General features: G+C 49.5%; 8 protein-coding genes across 8 annotated transcripts; 5 read left to right on the top strand and 3 right to left on the bottom strand.

Moving 5' to 3' along the window:
* Positions 1–1829: 1829 nt before the first annotated feature.
* Positions 1830–3212, top strand: F5J12DRAFT_82333 (uncharacterized protein). Its single transcript, XM_051745384.1, has 3 exons — positions 1830–1967; positions 2027–2685; positions 2742–3212. The coding sequence occupies exons 2-3, from the start codon at positions 2110–2112 to the stop codon at positions 3033–3035; spliced, it is 870 nt and encodes a 289-aa protein (XP_051600195.1). The 5' UTR covers positions 1830–1967; positions 2027–2109; the 3' UTR covers positions 3036–3212.
* Positions 3213–3259: 47 nt separating this feature from the next.
* F5J12DRAFT_829235 (uncharacterized protein) lies at positions 3260–5278 on the top strand. Its single transcript, XM_051745656.1, has 7 exons — positions 3260–3326; positions 3398–3636; positions 3691–3923; positions 3998–4023; positions 4091–4706; positions 4769–4932; positions 4993–5278. Exons 2-7 carry the CDS (start codon positions 3603–3605, stop codon positions 5108–5110), a joined length of 1191 nt encoding a protein of 396 aa, XP_051600194.1. The 5' UTR covers positions 3260–3326; positions 3398–3602; the 3' UTR covers positions 5111–5278.
* A 399-nt stretch (positions 5279–5677) lies between these two features.
* F5J12DRAFT_82237 (glyoxylate dehydrogenase) lies at positions 5678–7954 on the bottom strand. Its single transcript, XM_051745351.1, has 12 exons — positions 7847–7954; positions 7742–7793; positions 7628–7690; positions 7447–7576; positions 7294–7394; positions 7150–7243; positions 6953–7039; positions 6553–6843; positions 6437–6497; positions 6044–6384; positions 5860–5992; positions 5678–5805 (listed from the first exon to the last, which is right to left on the bottom strand). Exons 1-12 carry the CDS (start codon positions 7947–7949, stop codon positions 5765–5767), a joined length of 1497 nt encoding a protein of 498 aa, XP_051600193.1. The 5' UTR covers positions 7950–7954; the 3' UTR covers positions 5678–5764.
* Positions 7955–8948: 994 nt separating this feature from the next.
* F5J12DRAFT_720580 (Pyruvate/Phosphoenolpyruvate kinase-like domain-containing protein) lies at positions 8949–10320 on the top strand (the record flags this gene model as incomplete). The annotated part of the gene is made up of 6 exons (XM_051741247.1): positions 8949–9215; positions 9268–9476; positions 9526–9727; positions 9789–10032; positions 10079–10207; positions 10259–10320. 6 exons carry the CDS (start codon positions 8949–8951, stop codon positions 10318–10320), a joined length of 1113 nt encoding a protein of 370 aa, XP_051600192.1.
* Positions 10321–11282: 962 nt separating this feature from the next.
* On the top strand, positions 11283–14442 carry F5J12DRAFT_829177 (FMN-dependent dehydrogenase-domain-containing protein). The gene is given in 16 exon segments (XM_051745655.1): positions 11283–11580; positions 11667–11699; positions 11826–11868; positions 11940–12002; positions 12094–12229; positions 12290–12390; positions 12468–12561; positions 12617–12703; positions 12761–12796; positions 12816–13052; positions 13134–13194; positions 13251–13285; positions 13339–13570; positions 13626–13705; positions 13784–13916; positions 14070–14442. 16 exon segments carry the CDS (start codon positions 11457–11459, stop codon positions 14111–14113), a joined length of 1539 nt encoding a protein of 512 aa, XP_051600191.1. The 5' UTR covers positions 11283–11456; the 3' UTR covers positions 14114–14442.
* Positions 14443–16011: 1569 nt separating this feature from the next.
* F5J12DRAFT_82165 (uncharacterized protein) lies at positions 16012–17379 on the bottom strand. Its single transcript, XM_051745318.1, has 3 exons — positions 16427–17379; positions 16279–16378; positions 16012–16219 (listed from the first exon to the last, which is right to left on the bottom strand). The coding sequence occupies exons 1-2, from the start codon at positions 17236–17238 to the stop codon at positions 16348–16350; spliced, it is 843 nt and encodes a 280-aa protein (XP_051600190.1). The 5' UTR covers positions 17239–17379; the 3' UTR covers positions 16012–16219; positions 16279–16347.
* On the top strand, positions 17324–18096 carry F5J12DRAFT_720538 (trimeric LpxA-like protein; the record flags this gene model as incomplete). Its single annotated transcript, XM_051741244.1, has 4 exons — positions 17324–17368; positions 17421–17798; positions 17851–17953; positions 18002–18096. 4 exons carry the CDS (start codon positions 17324–17326, stop codon positions 18094–18096), a joined length of 621 nt encoding a protein of 206 aa, XP_051600189.1.
* A 983-nt stretch (positions 18097–19079) lies between these two features.
* On the bottom strand, positions 19080–24012 carry F5J12DRAFT_829141 (Foie gras liver health family 1-domain-containing protein). Its single transcript, XM_051745654.1, has 21 exons — positions 23932–24012; positions 23171–23878; positions 22997–23117; positions 22715–22948; positions 22553–22670; positions 22360–22502; positions 22055–22304; positions 21926–21991; positions 21742–21872; positions 21546–21691; positions 21442–21494; positions 21329–21392; positions 20930–21189; positions 20717–20880; positions 20500–20663; positions 20382–20444; positions 19980–20326; positions 19913–19925; positions 19781–19816; positions 19695–19740; positions 19080–19639 (listed from the first exon to the last, which is right to left on the bottom strand). Exons 2-21 carry the CDS (start codon positions 23811–23813, stop codon positions 19138–19140), a joined length of 3564 nt encoding a protein of 1187 aa, XP_051600188.1. The 5' UTR covers positions 23814–23878; positions 23932–24012; the 3' UTR covers positions 19080–19137.
* Positions 24013–24261: the final 249 nt, after the last annotated feature.

Raw genomic sequence — 24261 nt, 5'->3', positions numbered from 1 at the left:
TCTTTCCGAAGCAGTAAGCCAAGTGTGGCATGCGAAGCGCCAACACCGCATAAAAATTTGCGAGCTGCCTTCGTTAAGATATTGACGTCAGCCACACGGCGCAGGAGCGTGGTCGAGTCTCGTACCACACGACTGAGACTACTCAGACGTTGGTGGGCTGAATATCAATGATGGGTGTCGAGGACTGAGATTGCTAAGACTTTATTAGTGTTCTTACATATATTACGCAATCGAGTCATCAGACCAGGGAAACCTCAGCTGGAACAGCCTTTGTATAGTGCTTACCATGAATACATTGTCCCCGTTGAAGATATGATCCCGTGCTTGTGGTTAGTAGTATGCGGTTACCAACTTTTGTGCCGAAATAGTCGCTAAGCTGTGACTGGAATGAGTCCGCGGAAGCAGTAGCATACAGAACACCTTGGTTCAGTGAATGATGCGAGTCGGTTGAGTTCAGTTCATACGACACTACTCCCTCAAAGTCTGGCAGAGACTCATTCCTACGCCGCTCCGAACAACACAACCTTGTTAACTACTCAGGTTAAACAAGTTTACACGGGACCAGTGCGACTTCCGAGCTACAGTAGTACCGTTTAGGCTGCCGGCGGCCGAGGTACAGCCTTGCTACATCGTGCTAGCTGCAAGTTCTATTGTGGGCTGGGTTGCAGCTTGCAGCGCGGTTTTGGCTATTCCATGCTTTCTCGTGGTTCTCGAGTGCCTGATATGCATAAGCTGGCGACGACGGCGGTACACGCTGATATCTATGGCCCGGCGTGAGTATTATCATTATCTATCATTAGATTCTCATCTGGTGTCTTAGTGCTAGCGCAAGTGTGTGGGCAGTTACGATAGGATCTGAAAAATCTCCCTAGCATAGGCACAATGGGGAAGGTTGTTGAGGACGATGCCAGACCCACCGGACGAGTGTGAATTCACATTAGGAGTGGTACTTGCATCCGCTTCTCAGATAGGTATGCACTGTCTAGACCGTCCTGTCGTGGATTATTGCTTGACGACCTCCGCCAACTACCCTTGATAGGTTTGAACAACGACGATATAACATTGATATTTTTTTCGGACCCTTTAGTTACTCTCACTTGAAGACTTGCATGACTCGTTGCCGTTCCGTGACACGCTGCTAGCCTTGTCAATCAATATGTCTATGTCATATGAGAAAGAGGACTGTTCCACTCGCACGATGATATGCCTTGTAAGCTTCTTTCTTGTCTAGAAACAGCTATTCAGGCCAACTTGCTTGCTTTGTTCTCGACGCAGTCCTTTGTGAGTCGTCCGCATTCAAAATCCCTACAGGGGAGTCCCACCTACAACCGTCATCTCTCACCTCACACCTCCTCGAGCTTGGCCTGAACCGACACGGGGTAGCGTCCCTTAGTGGCTTTGGCTTCGTCTTCATGCCACCCTTCATTCCAGCCAGTTATGCGCAAGACCTTCTCTCCGGGTGGCATACCCGTGGAGTTATGGCTCATGGTCATGAAACTTTTGCCCAAGAAAAGCGTCCGTTCATGTCTTCATGTCTGTCGTATCTGGCATGACATTGCTCTCACGTTACTGTTCTCAACCGTTAAACTCCATTTTATGGGTCCTGATTTGGCTTTTTACGGTGATTTCTCTAGACAAAAACAAATAAACGCAATGCCGCTCACCGACCGCACTTGGGAAATCCTTGATCACATCCCGAGCAACTCTACTTTCGCTCGAACGATTAAATATATCATCGTGTATGCCTCTGACTACAACCTTTGCTTTGAAAAACGTAGGTAACCCAGCCACTCCCTCGTTAGTGGACGCTCAGCTGACTGTTCGGAAGTATCTTTGATCAAGGCTCTACGTTGCATGCCGTACCTTGTGGGGTTTGAGTGGATTGCAAATTCATCTTCTCACATCCAAGACATTCAAGAGACTTTATTAGTCTCGTGCCCTCGTTTGCAGCGCCTGCGCTACCCTCTGTAGGTTTACTTCGTAGTCGCTTGCTATCCCTCCTGATTTCGCACTTGTATGAAGCTAGTGATATCACACCACCGCCTCTCAAGCCTTTCCCGCAAAAAATAACCTCTTTGAACCTTACACCAGCAGATATGTGGGAAAAAGATGACAATGCGGTTTGGTATATCATCGATGTGTTCCCTTCCGCCATGGATACAACTCACTACTCTCGTGCTTGCCTGTGTGTCCATGAGGGATATTCCAACGGAGGCGTACGGTATATTCGCCCATCTCAAGGAATTGACTTTCTGGGAGCCCTATGAGATCGACGCACTGCTTCTTCCCCTTCGTCACGAGCGCGCACTCGAGTTTTTGGCGCTCAAAAGTGTAGATGGTGGCGAAAATCTGTGCACCTTTCTTCAAGGAGCTACTACGCTTCTTCCGCGGTTGTCGACGTTCCTGCTGGCGTCGGACGAATATATTGGAATCAATGATCTCAGTGCTGTTCGCAATTTCTTGATAGGGCATCCAGGGCTAGAGAGACTGCACCTCCGTATCTACTGCCCTTCCCAGTTTATACCGACTCTCTACCCTGCTTTGGCGAGGTTGCATTCATTACAAGCCCTTTGGCTAGACACAGGTCCTGCGGAAATGATTGATATAAGGCCATTGATTTCAGTACTACCCAGATCGTTGCGGGTGCTAGTTCTATACGTACGCCATGATTGTTTTGGGGAGCTAGTAAGTCCATCCTACATTCATGCTAGCGGTGCCAGTTGATCTCATGTTGTTCCTAGCTTCGGTGTTTATCCGGCTTTCCTCATCTTATAGCCTTATGTTTGCCTTACGAGCACCCTCTATCGCCGCATATTCTTACCGTGGAACTCAAAAGACTCACATTTGTAGCGGCAGGGAAGTCTGTTGTGCGTGTGGAACGCGATTCCTCTGGAAGCAAGGTGGAACTCCGCCGAGTTCCCTTTCTGGAGTTAGCAACGTGGCACCGGTCTGACTTCGATGATCCTAACATGAGTTGGATGGCGGAAGACTTAAAATCTTGGCTCACCAGTGCCAAGTGGAAGGTCTTGCACTAGTGAGCCGTGCACCCGCCCATTGCAACTGGTCACGAGTACGCCTGTACGATTTCTGTGAACGAGTTTTGTGTAGGATTGTTCCGTGTATCCATGTTACAACAAAGTTCAATTGTTCTTGATGCTACTTCACATTGTATCGTGACTACAAATCGTAGGCCCGTAGCAACTTGAGTAGGGTCATCTCCATCTGTGTGACGTGGCTGTGCCAACTTGCCGCGTGAAACGTCTGAATTATAGAAAGGTACTTGACGACGCCTTGACAGATAAGCAAGATGTACCCCTTGGCGCTAAGTAGGTCACTCGCTCTGATCCTCCCCATCAGCCGGTCAGTTGCAACTGAGTGACTGATTCCCCATGCTCAGATCCCTACCCGCACCGCCGAAGAAACGGGAAATAATCCTATTCGCTGTCGTGTTATTCTCCCTTTTGGCGTTGTTTGATGTCTTCAGTGTCCGAGGATCACTCTCCGGTAGTTTCTCTGGATTGTTTTTCAACCAGGCTGAGGACTTGGCCGGCGACCGAGAGAATTGGAGAATCCACGCGGATTGGCCGGCTGAACAAGATGCGATGTCTCAGACAAACATCGTGATCCACGCTCCAGGTATGGGTGATAAATTATTGGCATTGTTTCGCCTACTCAGATGACCACACTCAGGATGGACGATATTTGATAACCTCTACGTCATGAATGGGACTGTTTTCGTGGTGACAGACAAGCCTGAGACCGTCCCGCCACGCAAAATGTTGACTTCTACCGGCGTCGAGATAAAGAACGACCCGGCATCCATAGCTGCACGACTTCCAACCGACCGAGAAATGCGTATTATCTCGACAGCAGAAGCCAGGGAACTGTTTAGCACTGATGCGACGCTGATAGACGGTTTCACAGTAAGTAAACCTCCTCTCGATTCGCGTTGCCAAGCCTCGAGGGCCATATTCTCACCGCGTGCGTGCTCCATTAGTGGATGGTCAACGACCCACCGCAATTGTACGTCCAGATTCTATGAGTTTGCAATCTATTCAAACTTCATTTGACCGATAACACGACCATATAGCATCCCGCACTACTACCACTGGACTGCGGAGCTCTTCCTTGGCTTTTGGCGGACCTACTCTTCTCTAGATCCTTCCATCTCCGAGTCGGGGGATACTGTTCTCCCCTCCCCTCGACGCATTTGGTTCGTACACTTGGACGCTAGTCGGTGGCGCGATCCTGCACGCCTGAACCAGTGGATGCTCAGAAGTACCTTTCCCTCGGTGACCATTGAAGACTCCAATGACTGGGATGATCGCGCTCAGCTGGGCAGGGCATTTCTTCTCGACCGTGTCTTCCTTTCAGATCGAGCAGCTGCCAAAGAAGGGCAGCACTCTAAAAAGGTGGGACGACCTCTGGCTGAGGCGTGCTCACTTCCTGGTACCCCTCATTGGTGGGCCCCTATTGCAAGGAACGTCATGAAGTTTGCAGGGCTTTCCGAGTTGCCTAATATGGAACGTCCTGTAATCACGTATATATCGAGACAGTCAAGTGGGCGAAGGCTCATAGCCGAGGACCATGAGCTGCTGGTCGAGGCTCTGTATGCACTGGAAGACGAATATGGGTATGAAGTGAACATCGTGAGTATGGAGAAGCTATCGCGAGAAGAACAGATGAAACTGGCAGTGCGGACAACAGTGCGTGGATTCGTTTGCGTCTGATTAGAGTGAATTCGTCACTCAATCTGTTTTGTACTTAGATTATGTTGGGCGTACACGGAAACGGACTGACCTCAGTCGTCTGGATGCGCCCATCGAAACATAGGACGTTGATGGAGTTTTACTACCCAGGCGGGTTTACGCCCGATTACCAATATACTGCGTACACAGTGGGGGTAAACTACTATGGTTGGTGGGACAATGTGTACGTCTCCCCATGAAATCTGACATGGATGTGTTCCCACTGACCTTTATCTTGACGTAGGTCGTTTACGAATGAAAATTTACCCCGTAAAGCGTATCCCAAAGGGTTCCACGGGAGCCAAATACCCATTGATGGTGTTGCCGTAGCGAAGGCCTGTCTGGAGATACTTCAGACATAATGTTACTGGTACTTGTCAGACAGTTCCCATCATCCGCTCGCAGGTTTTATAAGGGAGACTGTATGTACGTTGGAATGGGTTCACGTGTGAATCGCTATTAGATGCTGTTATTGGCATTCGGTACTACGCGGTCCGAATAGACGAATCCATGTGAAGTTTATTGCTGCAACTGTTCCTCTTGGAGAATTCTACTGCGTGCCGTGCTTGGTGGTGTTGAACATCTCGACGAACGGTACGTCATGGTCACCTGTCTTCAAGCAATTGTTTCTGCCAGTATTTCTGGATCTACCCGTTTGGTTACATGTACACGTGCCCCTGAACTACCGCAACGCTGGTGTATCAAGCTATTTTTCGACCGCCAAGGATTCATTGAGTTGCAAGTAGCTCGGTGGGGCAGCCTATCTGACTTCCGCAGTTTGCGGGACAAAACACGGAATGAACGAGGTTGCTGGGCGCCTTGGCACTATCTGCCTGTAAGACGGGTTGGTCCAAGGATTCACGCTGATTCACCGGGCGTTCGAGCTACTATCTCATCCCGCAATTTAATATGGAAGTATGAATACCATTCCGATTTGCGTAGAGGGAACGAAAAACAGGGCTGTGCAAGCGTAAGATACACACTTTCAAGTATCTATCATGAACCGCCAAGACGGTTTAAAGTTTCGCCCTGAACGGAGCAAGCGCAAGGGGTTGGTCTGATCCAAGATGGTCAGTGGTGAACGCGGAAGAGTAGACCAAGAGTAACGCACATGTCGAATTGTAGAGGTTATCTGTTGGGGTAATGCCGACGTGTGCGTGGAGCCCGCTGGCATCAACCAAGTCAGAGGTTAACTCATCGATCGAGCGCACCCCAATGAGACGCATGTTCATTTCGAGTTCGTCCTAGTTCACCTTGTCAGCAAAATGTGAGCAACGCAGTCCAGACAAACATACCCTAAAGATCTGGAACGCCTTCTCGACACCCTCCTGCCCGTACGCACAGAACGAGTACATGAAGGCACGTCCTACGCCTACAGCAGAGGCACCCAACGCGATCGCCTTCAAGACGTCGCTAGCGCGTCTTACACCTCCATCCACGAAGATCGCGAATCGCGGGTTCGGCCATGGGCCGCGAGTCTTGAGGGCCGCAACAATGTCAATGAGGTTTTCGACACCGGAACGAGCAGTGTCGAGCTGTCTTCCACCGTGATTAGAAAGAACGATGCCAGCTAGACCGTAGTCATAGGCCATCAAGGCATCTTCGGGGGTCGCGACGCCCTTGAGGACAATGTGCACTGTCAAGGAAGTCACATAAGACACATTTTGCGTAGGCTGGCGAATACTTGCTGTTAGTGATACTCTTAAACCACGGAATATCTTTCCATGAAAGCGAAGGATCAATGAAGGACTACCTCGAGCGTATCATTAGATGAACCAGCCAGGATGAAGCAATGAGCGCTAACCGAGATCGCACGCGCAACTCCTTCGTCCTTCTTCACATTCTGGTCGCCGTCCTGAACTTTGGCGACACCACTTTCGTCGACAAACTTCATGCGCATGTCTTTCTCACGTCGACCCAATTGTGGGGCATCAACGGTAATGAAGAGGGCCTTTACACCACGCTTTTCGGCATGTTGAACATAGCGCTTTGTGATTTCCCTGTCGCGATTGACGTAAAGTTGCAAAAAGAGGGTTTGACCTGGTACAGCGGCGTCGACGATCTCGTCAAACGAGCAGGATGCAAGCGTCGGGATCTATGTGTCGTGGTGTGGATGGGAACGTGCAGCCGCGTGTCAAAGGAAGAGACAAAAAGGGGTCAATACAAGCAACCTGCCTAATGGGGCGAAAATGCCCCTAGCTTACCATTTGGATAACGCCATGTTTACCAGCAGCCCGGGTCAAGTTGAGTTCTCCATCAGGGTGCCCGAGCTTACCAAGTGCGGTGGCAGACTGGAAGGGTGGCAATAAAAGCAAAGTGAGAAATGCAGTGGTCCCCGCAAGGGTTAGTCGAAAGTTTGTGAGACATGAACCACGAGGCGCGTGGGGGAATAGGTACGTACGATATATACCGGAAGTGACGACTTGTAACCCAAGATAGTCGTAGACCAGTTAACCACCGAAACATCGCGAAGAATCCGCGGGCGGAACCAAATTCTGTGGGTATGCTTATTGTGACGGTAAATCGTGCGCAGGAATCAACTTGCCTCTGATAGGCAGCGCGATTCTCCCGAATGGTGATCTCATCATCTGAAGCAGAAGAGTAATAAGCCCATGCTTTAGGGGGAAGGATGGCTTTTGCGACCGCCTAGGCATCAACCAAGTCAGGGGTCTTTCATCTCGTTAATGTCACGTCTGACCTCAAAGTCGTGCAGATTAACAATTTCATCGATTGGAGGGCGAGAAGCTACTAATTCTTGGCGCTTCTTTTCTTCTTCGCTGAGAACTCTCTCGATTTTGACCACCGTTTGAGGGTCTACTGGGCCAAGACTGTGAACAGTGAGTAGTGCGCCAAAGCGTTGCACAGAAATAGAAGCGTACTGCTTATGTTTGGGGAGGTGTGTGGTGATTGCATCGGGAGGGTGAATTGGATCATATGCCTCACTGCACAAGACAATGAGTGAGGGACAAATCGCCAAGGAGAAATGAACGTACGTAGCGTCCTTTCCGGCATATTTGAGGATGATCTTGCTGCCACCGGGATGCTCTTATCAACGGAATGAGAAGAGGCACATGTGAAGTGGCGCAACAACGCCATACCTGGCAGAAATTCTGTTACATCGTATACACGTCCGTGTACGATGATCCAGCAACTTTCTGGGCTCGCATGTTCTGCGACTGTCTGGGTAGATATGGGTGACATTTTTCAGGGAGGCGGCTTTCTTGGGACGGAAAGAAAGTACACACCAGAAGGCCAGGTTATCTAGAAGGACGGAACGGAATAGCAGACACCGTACAGTGCCCACCCGGTGAGATCAAGATGACAGAGTCGGTGTTAGACCGGTTTGCAGTCTGGTGGAGGTCGGCGAAGACGACCTGGGCTGCGAGCGGTGGTCTCTCGTTTTTTCGTTCTAACGCCGACTGTGCTTTGTTTTCCAAAAGACCAACACTGGGTACTAATCGCTTGCTCGTGGAATACCGCTCGGAACTTTGTTACTGCGCTGAATCTGAGATTCCCAAATATTAGATATTCTGACAGTGTTCTTCCCTTTCGGTGGTGGTCCAAGTCGGTATTTCCAAATCAGGAAATCAATGGCGACTCGAGGCGGCGTGGCTGCCAAACTCCGCTCAACGTCCGGGAGCACGTGGGATTGCAGCAACGACGTACTACACTTTGGTTAATGGTCGCCGATGACGTGCAGGGATACAAACAAACCGATGTCAAAGCCCTGAAACAACGGCTAAGCTATCTTTACTCCGGTGAGCTGGCCTGTCAAAGGGAGCACCTTTTGGATCTTTTCAAGTCAAGTGATTGCTATCAACCGTAAACCCGACCTAGGGAGAGGAATTAATGGCAGCAGATTGGAATTAAATTCCGCAACGTGGAATCGCTCTCCCTTTTGCGGTGTCTGTCATCATGAACCTTTCCGCTTTTCCGCTTGGCAGGCAAACAGGTTCTGTACGTAACACCGCTTTAACCCTTTCCAGTGTGCGTGTCCGCCTGCGTCGGTTGGCGAATATCCTGTAAGTAAGCATGAAAAAAAGGAAAACAAGCTCTCGTCCGAACCTTACAAATACCCGCCCCCTTCCTGTTCAATCTTCAACAGCGCCCTCCCCCACAAACCATTTCTCTAATCTTCCCCCCTGTGTATATTCCACCACGCCGTTCCTACCTACCGTACTCTTTAGTCTCCTTAGAAGAATGGCCCCCGGTCTCGATTATTATAGGAGCCCAGAACCTACACAAGCACCTGTAGTTCAGGTTGTCGCTGTAGATCGCTCCTCGACCGATACTTCTTCTACTGATTCCGAACCTTCTGACCGTCGTCTCACTCCTTCCCCCGAACGCCCGCTCAAACCAGGTGTATATTATAATCCGCGTTTGGATCCCAAGAACTTCATCGACGGTCCCCTCTCATATGATCCTGCAACTCGTCTCCGACAAATGCTGGCTCGTCCCGGAATTGTTGTAGGTATCGGTTTATATATTGCACGATAAAAGCTTAAGACTGTGTTCATAGGTTGCTCCGGGCATCTGCGATGGCATTAGTGCTCGTTGTGCACTAGAAGCTGGCTTCGACTGCCTTTACCAGTCCGGTGCTGCAACCACTGCTTCTCGTCTCGGCATGCCAGATCTTGCCATCGCAACTCTTAACGATTTCGTTCAATCCGCACAAATGGTGTGCGGTCTCAGCCCCACGACACCTGTTATCGCCGATGCCGATACTGGGTATGCCTTTACGTCTTTACGCCGTTACTGTTTCTTACACGCATGAAAGTTTCGGTGGTACGGCCATGGTGGCTCGCACGGTGTATCAGTACGCGCGTGCAGGTGTTGCTGCTATGCACATTGAAGACCAGGTACAGACGAAGCGCTGTGGTCATCTAATGGGGAAGCAAGTCGTTTCGCGGGAAGAGTTTGTTACCCGCATCCGTGCAGCTGTCATTGCTCGGGACTCCATCCCAGGCGGCTCTAACTTTGTGGGTCCCACCCGTGGATCAGTAATTTCGATCCTCATCATTAATGCGGTTTCCTTTGTAGGTAATCATTGGCCGCACTGATTCCGCACAAGTACTTGGCATGGATGAGGCAATCACTCGACTGAAGCTTGCAGCGGATGCCGGCGCAGATGTTTGCTTTATTGAGGGTGTCAAGACTTCTCAACTCCTCACCAAGACAATCGAGGCCCTCAAGCCGAAGCCGGTACTCGTGAACGTCATTTCGGGCGGTCTTACGCCATCGTTTACGTGCAAAGAAGCAGAAGTACTTGGTGCAAAGATTATCAGTAGGTTTACTAACTGGTGAAGTAGCCGTGGACTCATTTTGCGTAGTTTTCTCTCTAGTTTCGTGCGTTGCCGCCGTCCACGGGATTCGGGCGGCCATGCAGTCCCTCAAGAAGACGGGCACGGACTTTACCTCTGCGCAGGGAATGGATCCAAAAGCGTTCTTTGAAGTCATGGGTGCGCATGATTTTTTCCTGTGCTGAATTTTCATTTTAATGGCTATGAAAGGTCTGAGCGATGTTGTCGAACTCGATGCTCGGGCGGGCGGAACGGCTTTTGAAGTCGTATAGAGTGTTCCCTCGTTGAACCTCCTTGTTTTATATCTCCTTGCTCTCTCCAGGCATGCTTGCACTCGTTTTCATTTTTTCTTTCATTTTTTCCATCTCGGCTTTAAGGGCGAGGTTGTATAAAAAGAACATGGCGTCTCGCACATCGGTAGCACTGGTATCTGAAGTAGAATGTTCCCTCTCTAATCGTCCTGCAATGCACAATATTTCTGATGCATCTTGGGCACCCCCCATATTTTGGAGAAGTCGCTACTGTAAACTTCATGTACGCCTCCGTCATCGGTCGTTGCGAGCTGTATGTAAACCCGCACAACGAAAGCTGTATGTATATCACGTAGATCTGCCTCCACTGAGTAGGGTCACTGACACCACTGTCTCGCTGACAACTTACAAGGCAGTTGGGCTCCCTCTGGCTATCTGTGTCGATGCGGAGTCCCCGCGGCCTCAAGTGCCGCATACATTAAACTTACCTTCATTTACGTGTATGAAGCACTTCGGCTGCGCTATACCCCAATTGGAAGTTTACGTTACGGGGACTCGATCCCTAATACGAGCCAATCGACAAGACGGGATCGCCAATCACGTTGACTTTTATTCGGGTGGCCAAATCGGCAACGAGTCCCGTCAGGGTCTCGAAATGGCGTCTTTGGTTTTGTTTGGCGCAGGCACGTGCAGAACCCTGGCTATGGTATCGGCAGCACGAGGTCCCTGAGGCCTGAACTTGGTCTGGACAAATCTCATTATTACCGATGTATTAGGAGGTCAAGGGACCGCTTTGTTAATCACCGTCATGATTTTTTTGGGTGCTTACATCCTCCGAATTATTTTTTCAGTGTGCAGTTGGCCTCTCCGTAGATTACGTCACGCATTGGAGGTGAAGGAGGGGTTGAGCTGGCGGCCCGTCGGCACCGTTCTCGGCCGCGTTTCTCGTCTTTGTGGAACTTGCAGTTGAACTGAAAGTCAGGACTCCCACTGTCAGCGCCCGTGTGGTGCTCATACTCTGCCTTATCTTTTGCGGTCCTTCTTCTCGACTCACGTTCTGCCAAGTGCGAAGTTCATTGTCCCCGCTCTAACGTCGCAACTCTCCTCCTTTGCACTCGGTATCTCACCGGAAGAGAAAGTGAAGTGACAAACGGACCATGGACTCAGGGTCGAATGGTCAAGTGAACGTTAGTGGAGTGGGATCACAGGCCAAGAGACTACTTACAGCACAAGAAGTGGCAGCACATAGCTCCCGCGAGAGTTGTTGGATTATCGTTCATGGTGTGTTGATGCGTGTCAACCCTCTCCCCAGGTTTCTCGAGTCGTTAGAGAGAATATGTATTGACTTGGTTGTAAATATGATACAGGGAACGTGTACGACGTGACAGACTTCCTCGATGGTATGCCTCTCACTTCCTCCAAATCAACCCACCTCAGTCATGCGGGACATGTGCAGATCACCCTGGTAATCCTGCCTTTGCTTCTTTGGAAAAGACAGCGTTCAAATTCATAATTGGTCGAAATAGGCGGGAGCAAGATTATCCTCAAATACGCAGGCAAAGATGCAACGTATGTCCCGCCTTGGGTATTGAAGCTGTTTACCAAGCCCCGAGTCGCTAAATCGAGAGCGTCACAAACAGGAAAGAATATGACCCTATACACCCTCCTGATGCGATCACGACCAATCTCAAACCGGATAAACAGTATGTGGCTTTACTTCTTGCTCCCCACTGTCTCCATCGACTGCGCTCTGGGCTTTCGATAACTCCGGTAATGACTGGGGCGACACTATAGCCTTGGACCTGTCGACCGCAGTACAATTAACCAAATTGCCTTGGATGATCCGATGAGCGAGGAAGAGCAGGCGAGACAGGCGCGGATCAATTCACGCCCGAGGCTTTCGGAGATCCTGAACTTGCATGATTTCGAGGTGCACTGGTCCTTCACATTCTCTTCTCTGTGATGAGTGTTCATTCATAATTGCGTGAAGGCGGTTGCGAGACAAGTGATGCCCGAGAAGGCGTGGGCATACTATTCGTCCGCGGCGGATGACGAGATTACGCACAGGGAAAACCACGCTGCGTTTCATAGGTATGTGTCATGCATCTTGCAAATTCCGCGTTGCCGCGCGCGGACGCGCTGGATCGTTTACAGTCGTCATATTTTAGAATATGGTTCCGTCCGCGCATCCTCAGAGACGTGACGAAGGTCGACTGGTCGACGAGGATATTAGGACATAAGTCAAGTATGCCAGTTTACATCGTAAGTTTTGGTTGCGCCAACGTGATACGGGCAGAAACCTTTGATAATGCAATAGACAGCTACGGCGTTGGGAAAGCTTGGCCATCCTGATGGCGAGCTCAACCTCACACGTGCCGCAGCCAAACACGGGCTTATTCAAATGGTATGTAAGGTATCCCTGCAGTTCGCCCGTACAGCTGGCAAATCGACCAATTCATAGATTCCGACATTGGCATCCTGTTCGTTTGACGAGATCGTCAATGCCGCCGATGCAGGTCAAGTCCTTATTTTTCCAGTTGTACGTAAACAGGGACCGTTCGATCACGAAGCGAATAGTGCAACACGCCGAGGGCCGTGGAATCAAAGCACTCTTTATCACGGTCGATGCGCCGCAACTTGGCCGACGCGAGAAAGATATGAGGCAGAAATTCGATGCAGAGGACCCTTCCGAGGTGAGTAAGGCGGGCCAAGGAAACGTGGACAGGTCGCAAGGTGCAGCGAGGGCCATCAGTGTGAGTCTTGTTTCGATATGGGTTACATGGATACGACCGCGTTAAGCATGACGAACTCATCGTGTTTTGCATACGGCGTAGTCATTCATCGACCCAGCATTGCAATGGGCAGACTTAGATTGGTTCAGGAGTATTACGAAGAGTAATAGGACAAGTTATCTTGGCTTCAACTGTCAGACTCACCTTCCATCTCTGTAGTGCCCCTGATTCTGAAAGGCGTGCAAAGTTGGGAGGCAGGCGTAGCTCAGGTCTTGCACGTTGTTCCGAAACTGACTGATCCCACCAGGATGCTCTCGAAGCTTACGATCGCGGTCTCGCTGGGGTTGTCCTCTCCAACCATGGCGGACGCCAGCTGGATTTTGCCCGCTCAGGTGTAGAGGTTCTTGTCGAAGTCGTTTCAAAGCTAAAGGAGAAACGCGGGCTCAACTTCCCGAATGAGAAGTTCCAGCTGTTTGTGGATGGTGGCGTGCGACGCGCTACCGATGTGATCAAAGCGGTCGCGCTCGGGGCTACTGCTGGTGAGCTACAACAGAGACGGAGCGGACATCTATGCATTCTCACGTGATTCGTTAGTTGGAATTGGCAGACCCTTCCTGTATGCTTATTCCTCATACGGACCAGACGGCATCGATAAGGCTTTGCAGATACTACATGTGGGTGTTGCGCTATACCTAACGAGTACTGTGGAATGCAATGACTCACTTTCTTTGTACAATGTATGTCATATACAGGAAGAATTCGAGATGAACATGCGTCTCCTCGGAGCGCGCACAATTGCAGAGATCGTACCGGAGATGGTGGACGCATCCAACATCCACACACATGTGGTCCCCGTTCCAATGGATAACCTATATGAGGGCAACTGTATGTCTAGCTATCCGTTCAGGTCCCGCTGGTTCCATTCTACACTCCCATGTGGCGCACACTCATGTGGCCCTCCTTATCCCAATCCTTCACATTGCATTCTTCTTGATGAAAATAGCGGACTAATCCTAACTCACGCATCCTAGATGAAAGACTTCCTTGGAGCCCGTCTCAAAGAGGTTAAGCCCAAGCTGTAGTGTGCCCTTACCTTGTCGCCGTCATGGCAAAAAGCTTGACGTAGTTGTATGTTACCCTCCAATATGCGCTGACTAGTCACGGAACCCAATTGGAGCACGTGTCATGCTGTGCAATCTCAACGATATATCTATATACGTGCTGTTCTTTCAGATTCCTGCAACATATATCATCCTTTCCAGACTCGCTTGTTGGATTGGATTCATGTGGCGTGCAAGAAGGAATGATGCGTGTAGTCGGACGCTGGACGGCAACCCTAGTTCATGTCTATCAGGAGGAGCACCATTCACAAGTGATCCGCGGCGATTTGAGGAGCTACTTGTTGGAGAGGACCTCCGTCTTATCAGCCGGATCAGCATTAGGGTCACCACCGAGAAGTTGGGGGTGAATGCTTATGGACGTACATTACTGCTTGTGATTGCACAAGGCAATCAATAACAATGAGCTCGTGGGATGTGGTAGGTATAGTTTTCTTTTGATAAACTAGAGCAAAGCTGCAGCATCCGACCCGATCAGTGGTTTCAAGTGGGCATGAGAACATCCAACTAGTGAAGTGTAAACGCAGCATGTCGTCGAGACAAAGGAAATCCTAAATGGGATTTACTCGTAGATAAGACGACTATTACGATCCATAAAGTAAAGTGCATATTGCTCCATCAACTACTCGCCCAATCTATGCTTGCGGTTAGAGACGACGTTACGGAAGTACCTCCCTGCACATTCCACACCTGAAATACGACGGACCCAAACGGGATCCATCCATGTATCATGACGGGTGATGATCACCACCATCACTTAATACTTTTCCCTACATACATGGATTCATTTCTTGATCGGAACCGGTGGTACTTGCTCGTCCATCAGTAGCGTTGTGCACGACCAGAATGTCATCTTTTTTCTGATCGCCGCCAGGTGAGCAGAGGAGGTTTGGCAACGACCAGACAGGAGGACATGTAGATAACAACTGTTTCGTGCTAGAAAAAGAAAGGTATAGAAACTTGGGCGTACCTTACTCACAATTGGCTTGCTTCTGGAAGGTCTGCCCGCCACAGTGGCTCGCGGCATATCGTGTCATCTTTCGGCCCATCAGAAACGGTACATGTGATGCCTTGCAGTGCTAGCCGATGCTTGCAACTTGTCCGGCTCACATGCTAAAGCTGAAAGAGCCCTCATATTACAAGGTTTATTCGGCGGGGAACATACCAACTAGTAATGTGCATCCAGGACCAAGTACTTACGAACGAATCTCGAAGGGGTACCACGCCATAGTTCGCGCCGGAAACCCGAGCATGTCCCGGTCGTCGCGAGATTTGAATTGTTTAGAAATCATGACCTGGAAGGGGCGCCTTGCAGCAACGAGTTTGGGCTGTCTGCCTAAGTATGCCCTACTGATAACACGACAACCGCTGACCTTGTTGCTGCGTCTTAGCCACTGGCGGTCGTTCCAGCACATGGGGGTACGATCACTCGTGCACTCGTCGTGCGAAGGATATGGAACAAGGTTTGGCCTCGACACAAGCGGTTGCTCGATGGTCTTTCCCAGGAACCACTGATGCCCGAGAGAGTGTCAGACATCATTGGATCTCCAACCGATCTCCTTCGCTAGCGAGTAATGTGCTTGATACGAGATCAAATGCACTCGGTCGTTGAGGTATGAACCACGAGGCTCTTGCACGTGCATGATGGATCGATGGCCGAGAAGTCATGGTGGAAGGCTGTAGGGGCATAATGCGCTAATTTACTTCAAGTTGCCAGTGCGCCAGCTCCGCCGACGCGATATCTACCGACCAGGAGCAGCAGCCTCCTCTGTGCCGTTAGGTGGTTCAGTGTGGAAACTGACTTAGCTAGCCGATGTTTAGTGGCGGCGGATTGCTTACTTAAGCCTTCGGCTCCTGAGGTCGCTATTCTCTGATAAGTCATTGACGTTTTCCTTGATTCGTAAAACATGATATCTCCAATAAGGAGAGTGTCAATATCTTCGCGGGTCAAGGTCCAATTCATGGTTTTCGGTAAAAGGATTAGCTTCTGTACGTCATGGTTCACGATCTGGCCCCATCTCAGGGTAAACAGCCAACGTTGTGTGAGAGGGAATGTCCACTACATATCGACTGATGACTTCAAGTGCTCCTCATTGAGACGCAACATAACACAAAAACGGAGGACATACGAATAGACACTGAAGATACTGGCCCCGTCCCAAAGATTTCTCTCACACGGACTCCGCATAAAATGGGCATCATAGAAGTTCTTGGTGCACGTTGAAATATCTGCAAAGCCGTTCAAGACTTGAAAAGACAAGATGTAGGATATCTTACCGGACGACTTTACCAACCGCTTCACAAGATCCTGCTCCGCCTTCCCCCCACCGGACGACCCACCGACCTATCACATCATTATTTGCGTTGAGGGTTTCTGCCACTGTTTCCACCTCCCCTGGTGCACCCGCTTTAGCTGCTGTCGCGGGTTCCTCGCTAGGGGACGGCAATTGCACCTGGTGTGCGAGCTCCCATTTCGCAAATGGTCGTTTCGTGTCAACTAGGAAGTCGGCGTCGTACACACGGGTGGTGAGCTTCCTCAATGTCAACGTGAGCGTAGTCATTTCGATGCCTTCGATACCACCGTTTTCGGCAGGAGTTAGCCTGCGGAGGTCGACGACGTATGGTGCACCCGACCAGCCCACTAAAGCGGTTGAGGCGCCACTCGTAGTTAGAGCGGTGGCGGCTAGGACGATGCGTGCTGACATGGGAAGTGAGGACTCGACGATGAATATGAAGGGTGCCATAACGCATGACAGTGCCAGAGAAGATAGTGAGAAGATCTTGAGACGACGAAATGTCTGGGTCAAGGGCCCATGATAAGATACTGGCTTGTTACTTCGAGAGTCCAAAAAGCCGCTTTCTGGGGTAGATTCCTGGTGATGTGCAGGTGAGGAAGTGGATAACCTTCGGAATAACGACGGTTGCAGTGTCGTGCGTGGTATTCGTTCTGTGAGGGGTTGTTGTGGTATCCTGCCTGAAAACTGCCTGACGCCAATGCAACGGGGGGTTGACACGACCCTTCGCAACAGTGACTGGCGACATGCATCTCGATTTGAGGCCAGTGTGGTCAGTATCGGGGACGTGACCATGGTGGGCGTAACGGTGCTGCCTTGTCGTGGCTTCTAGCCGCCACAGTCGGTTTCCTTGACGCGAGATATCTCACCCGCCGCCACTATGGACACGCCAATTTACTATTCCAAAACAGAATTCATCGAGACGGTAAGGAGTCGTTCATACACATGGATGTTACAGGATGCATATATACACAAAGGATACAGGCAACAAAGTCTCTCGCCGAGCTACCATAGCAGGTCCGCAGAACATCATTCTCGGAGGCAAGACCATCATTTCGAGCGGTGCAATCATTCGAGGAGACCTCAGAAGGACAGGCCCAGGACATGCGGTGGTTATATCGTTGGGAAGGTACTGTCTGGTTGGGGAAGGGTGCGTCATGAGGTGTGCTTGTCTATCAATTCTTCGAGGCTGCCGACTTACTGAAGATACTTCGAGACCACCGTATAAGACGTATCGCGGCAATTTCAACTATTATCCTATGAAGATCGGGGACCACGTTCATATTGGAGCGAATACCGTTGTTGAGGCCGCCACCATAGGCAATCATGTTGTCATTGGAAAGAATTGTATTATTGTTAGTGAAGCCTGCTTTCTCCGTCACCGTCGCAGAATTCACTAGCCACCAGGGGAAATTCACCATAATCAAAGATTGCGCTCAAGTTGCAGACAACACTGTTATACCACCAAATACCGTTGTTCCCGCTCTCGCCCTCTTTTCTGGGTCCCCAGGTTTGTGACTATGATTTGCTCTCTTGCTCTCTGCTTAGAATTTGACAGGGCGTTTCGTTGAAGATCTCCCAGAGTCAACACAAGAGTTAGTTGAGTCACAGACTAAGCACTATTACACTCGCTTCCAACCGTTGGATCGATGAGAAGTTGTGGATTTATTGTTGTGAGGTCTCTAGTCTTCGAAATGAAATAAAACACATGATCCTTTGGAAACTTGCTAGAAGCTTCTGGTTATGTACAAGGTCACAATAACTACTGGTACTTGGTTCTCAAAACTCCCTGTCCACTGATGTTCTCCAATGTGCCTCCCACTCCTGGTGATTATGTAGCAGGTGAGTTTTACTTATAAATTCTGTTTGCAACAAAACAATCTCTATTCTCCCAGTAACTACAGCCTCCACCAACACTACTTGCACACCTGATGGGTGTGAACAAGAATCAATGGGTGAGCCTTAGAGTATGTTGCTTGGACTATTTGTGTTCCACTCACCAATTTGCATTAAAAAAAGAAAAAAGGAACAAGCACCTGACCTTAAAGTACTTGAATATCCAGAAGGGAGTCTCACATCAAAGCAAGGCAGATTTAGTATGCCCCAAAGAAAAACTTTGTAGGCTAAGTATGATGTAGAACTTGGATGGCATTTTAACCCCTCATTTCAGGCACTGCAAAAAATAACATAAATATGAAGAAGGTTGGAGGATTGATGTCCTGGTGAGGTTCCTGTTTGCACATTGCCATGCACTTGTGAATATAAAGGTGGGTGTAGCTTTTGTGCGAAGGTTGTTATTGATGCTGATTCACCTGGGATAGTAACAAAGTCCAAGTCCTCTATCACTTAGGGATACTGGAGGGCCAACACAAGGTATATTTCTAACAGTACTCACACATGTGCCAGTGCCCTTTGCTATGATGTTAATCAGTTCAAGCCACTGAGGCCACTGCTGCTCCACAAGTGTTAATGCTTCATCAGCTGTTGGGATCAATCAATGCCTTCCATCTGTTATTCTGCATGGTGCAACCAGGGTTATTGGATGATGACAAATTCATGAACTTCCTTGCTCTACCACCCATTTTGAAGAAAAAAATTGTTGAGGTAGCTTTGCAAGGCACAGCTTCTGATGATGAGATTCAGGCAGTCTTGGTTGCAGTTCAAAGGCAATAATGTGGTGCACTGTATTCTGGGCTAAGGAAATACGAATATTTTATCTGTCTGATTCATCTGACCTGTAGCATTCCCGTCACCTATCCGAGCCCCAAACCTTGTATCAATCACCTGCACTGGTACACCTTCATCAACCGAAACGCTCAACCCATCGTCATTAGCTGACAGTGCCGTTTGATAGTCCATCACCCGCACACGTGGTACCCTTACCATCCCACACTCAACTGGAATTAGATTCCAAGTTACCTTTTCCTCTGCACCAGGCAATATGGTTGGCAGGCGCCCACCATGCAGCCCAGCAACAACAAATGATTCCACCGTACTTTGGTCCAGTGCAACTGTTACAATGGCAGATCTAGTAGTGTTGTGGTTTCGAATGACGAGGTGCATTTGGATTGGAACATGGAGTTTTGCCGTTGACGGGATAGTCATGAACCCAACAAGACCGTCTTTTGGTGGAAGTAGCAAGGGGAGGGACTGACGTGTGGTCGAGGAAGGACCACGTTCACCTGGCGAAATAATCCTGGATAGAAGGAACTTGCTCAGGTTGTCATCGCAGATGGATCCAGGAAACCAACCTCCGCCAGGTCACAATATATTTGCCAGGACCGGGGACTGCATCCCCTTCGACGAAGTCATATTCTCTGGAGGCGAAGGGACACACAGCATATGTTACAGAACTGGTCTCCAGTTAGGTATTCTGGGTATCTTCTAAGCCTACGAGACTAGGATGAATGTGATTGTCCTCACCGGTAGGAAACTTGTCACCATCAATCTCATTAGAACTCTGAGTAACTTTCGCTCGGTTGCTCTCCTACACCAACACAGTCAGTGACTTATTGCAAAGAAGATGGAGTTGTGACCTGTCGTTTCAATTCCAAGCCCTCTATCTCCAGCGAGCACGGTGCCACACATTCGAACTTGGTCATAATAATGACCTCTCCACCATTCCACGACTCTCCAACGAGTGTCGAGAGCTCAGAAAGTGGTCGTGGGGGGCGCAGGGATATCTGATATTCTACGTCGTGTGTAACTGAGAATGGGGCAGTCGCGGGAATGACAAGTGTCTGAAGAAATTCATTCGTATCGCTCGCCGCGAGACTTGAAATACTACTCGACATAGACAAGTCAGTTGGTCTGTGTACCGTGGGGAGAGTGGATCCTGCTGCGTTCGATTGGACCGATACGTCAATCGTTCGGTTTGCTGCAGCTCCGCTCGCAACCAGGATAAACGTCTTTCCAACGGAAGCACCAGGGGCGATGACTGCCATATTCGGCGCCTTTGATCAGCCCCGACGACCTTTGACCGTTGTGTACAATGAATTGAACTACAAAAGGTATCAGTGTAGGTCGCACATCAACGCGCGTAAGTAGATATCAAACCTGCTTCATCAACTTCCGCGGGTTGCAGAAGTATATCCACGACAACATCTAGATGACGATCATCCCTATTCACAATCTCGACAGTAATTGGGAACTCTTCGTCGAGCAAGGCTTGCTGTTGATGGGAAAATGAGACGCTGAGCCGATGCGGACGATGTCGGAAACTGTTCGAGAACCAATGAGATGGGACATTCCCCGCGCTGCGAATAGGACATACACAACATTACTCCGATCGTCTCTTCTGACAGGAATGAATTGCACTGGATTTAGTGAGCTCAACCAATAAGGCGGAATGATAGTCCCCTCTCTCGTGGTGCAGACGTCATGGTTGATTTTGATAGTCCATCCACTTTCCTTCAATGTGACGACAAGGCTGGAAACCTAGGACAGTTCAGTAGACTCTTCACTTCATGTGTTCGGTTGCACGCACACTAAGGGTTATAGGAGTTGCAGAGAGTATGGTTCCAGATACAATCACCCTATCTGACGCTCGCCACCTGAGATTAGCAGCAACCTCAAGTGGCTGTCCATCTGCGTTCGCCAGATGCACTTGGCTCACGCATATCATGCGTACTGGTTCCAAGGGTTCCGAAGCAGAGTGACGAAGAGTAATAGGCTTGTAGTCGTCTGAAAACATTATCGTGATGGAATCCACTGGTAAGTTAGAAATATCATTGTTTGCCGGTGCACCTGAGAGTAAACTGGAATGACGCTTCTTCGCCAACGCAAACCTCGGGTTTCCAGAAGATTAGTAACGTGTCCCCTTAATCAGAACCGACATGAGCAGGATGAGGTGTAGTTGGAGAGCGTGATAAAAGGGGTGCCTTACAGATAGGCTCGCATTCAATGAGGTCGACTGTAAGTACGTCATCAGCAGACGACGGGACCGAGCTCTAAGAAAGACGCTGAGTCGAGTGCACGATGAAGAAAACGATAACTAACCCTTAGAATCGTCAATAAATCTTCCTGCAAACTTCCCGGTTCGTCGACATCACCTGTCCGAGGTTATCAGTAGTGAGAATACCTGGCCAAAAGGTGGCACTTGCCACAAGCGATCATTTCTACTAGAAGCTTCACACTGAGTTCCACATCCCCCAACTTCTGCGTACATGCATACCATGTGGTATAAAGAGGACGTAACAGGGTGTTCCACTTCTCCCGACGATATGTCTTTGTTATGCGCTCAAAAAACCTTTGCAAAGATCGTCAGTATCGGATAACAAATATTCCAACCGGGCGTACCGAACAGCCATCCCGAACTTGCCCGATTCATAGTAAGTGAGGGCGATCCGATAGGCAATCCAAAGTGTCAGACGGCCTTGACTAGCCGTGGAACTGTGTTGTTTGAATAGTTCATACGCTTTTGTGTAGAGCTAGGTGGCAAGGTAGGTGACTGCCAAGTGTTAGTGACACGACGCGTAAATACCTCGAGTGCCAATGCCAAGTGGTCGACTTTCTTCTCGTTCGCATATCCAGGTGCAGTGGTCAGTCCCTGAAACACACCAGACGGGATTTTGACATCACTGAGCTTTCAGAGCCAGCGATATGGACACACCTCATTAGCTAAAAACCTTTCTCTCCGAGCTTCCGTGCACCGTGCAGCCATGTAATAATAATGCCCAGGATGCTGCAGTGCATGATTTGGATTCAACCCCATCATCCGGCCAGCATCCAATTCGAGTGGTGCCCCTCCGGGACCTAAAGCGCCTGGTGCACTACCAGGGGTTCTAGTACCCAGGATATGAATTGGGAAAGTAAGAGTAGAACGGGCGCCTTGTTCCAGAAGCTCAGCTAACACTCGGTACCTAATTAGCGGGGGTGAGTAACAATAAGCAAGCTTGTAAAGAGGAAGGATCTTACTGCCGTGCCATCCAACTCCAGTATTCAAAGGTTTCTTCGCCGATGCCCCATCCGCGAGAGAAATCAGCGAAACGCCGCATATGGGAGTTACAATGTGACAATGCAAGTGCGTACTCGTGGTTGTACAGGTAAAACTTCGTGATCTAAAACCACATTGAGGACGGGAGAAGCATTCATCAAAGGATCATAGTACCTTGACGTTGATGGTATCGGCAAGTACCTTTGCTTCAGCCCACCGCTTTGTTCGAGGCGGTAATATAGCTGTTGAGCCAAACATAATCATGAGGGTCGTATACGCATCTTGGTAATGTCTGAAGACGTCATCGAAAAACCCGCCAAATAAGAAGGAACGTACTTTAATGCCACTTCGTCCTCTCCCCTAAACTCAGCGAAGGCCGCCATCTTATACTCATAACGCACCGTCCACCCTTCTGGGCGAAGCGGGCGAGGAGCAATTGCCCCTACAGACGTAGCAGGCGGCGGATTATACGAAGATACGGTTTGCGAGTGCCTGTTGCGCTTCCTGCGGACACGTTTGGAATGGGAGGTATAGTACTCTATTGCCGACTCGTATAGAGCATCTTGCAAACTGCACCATTCAGGCAGAAGCTAAGAACCATACCGCTGGAAACATTACCTGGACACGAAATCGTTCAATTCGGATGGACTAACGGGACTGAGGACGAAAAGAGCAGCGCGAGAATCTAGACTGCTCTGCCTTCTAATAAATGACAAGCGGCCATCTAATGATGGATCGTCTGTAAGGTCATGTATCAAGAAGACAGTTCAAGGACTTCTTTCGGTTCATTACCTAGCATCCTTCGGCTGGCGATTAGGACAACAGTTAGTTTGATCCCTCTCTCACCGGTGCTCTTCTTCCGTTGCGCAATTTCTGCGCTGAGGTCTATATCTCGCCTCCGTTCTTCCTCTGCTCTTTCACGCTCGAGATCTGAATCAGGTTGACCGAGGGGTGAGCGTGCTGTGGTATGCGGTACTTCATACATCCTCAGGAATAGAACAAACACGCTGGGCAAATACGTCATGTGCTTCTTTATCCATATTGGAGCGATCAGGCCGTCGGGAAATACCGGCGAAGAGGGAGTTAGTGGAGACAAGGGAGAGTGTGCATTAGCGTATGATGGATCGTCAGGAGGGACAGATTTTCGAGGAGGAAACCCCACGAATTTGTCAACTAGAACGACTTGGAAAATTTTGGTTCTTTCGGGAGACCAGACGGTAGACTTGGACTGAGAGAGAAGTACCTCACGAAGACGGGAAATAAGTGATGTAAACGGATCTTGTACCTTTGGGGGTGGAGTCGGGGGTGAGGAAGGATCCTTATCTGCTGGGGACGGCGCGACAAGGACAGCGGCAGAGGTAGGTGGTAAGTCGAGACCAGAAACAAACATAACGGGGGCCAGCTGCATCAGCATCTCCGCAGGATATGAATTCATGTTGCACAATAACGGACGCGCCGTGAGAACAACCCGCGGTTATCAGTGTTGGGTGCCAAAAAGCACTATATGAGGTAGCGTGTAACTGTTGTATCGAAACGTTAGCATCGTTACTCACAGGCCAGATAATGGACACTTGTAGCGAAAAGCCGTCGAAAGTCGTTCGCGTAGTTGTGCTAATACTAGGGTCTGTGTTGCGCTTCAGTGTTTGTACATGTTTGCTGCTAGCCTCGAAAATCGAGTTACTGCTAATCCGACTTGTTTCGTGTATAGTGGACGACACCTCAGACGGCCTCAACTTGATGAGAGCCAGATGTCCGATACCAATCTTAGGAGTAAACTGTACCGTGTGAGAAACTCTGAATCTTTGTCCTCACGACCGTTAAAGTCTCGATCCTGGTTTATTTTAACCTACTATCCCCTCCGTAAGTTTCTTGTGGCTGTCCTA

Source organism: Pisolithus orientalis (genome assembly GCF_024613125.1).
Source record: "Pisolithus orientalis strain OTSU chromosome Unknown F5J12scaffold_13, whole genome shotgun sequence".
NCBI lineage: Eukaryota > Fungi > Basidiomycota > Agaricomycetes > Boletales > Pisolithaceae > Pisolithus > Pisolithus orientalis.
The sequence above is the reverse complement of the archived record's forward strand: the minus strand, read 5'-3'. Positions and strand labels throughout refer to the sequence as shown.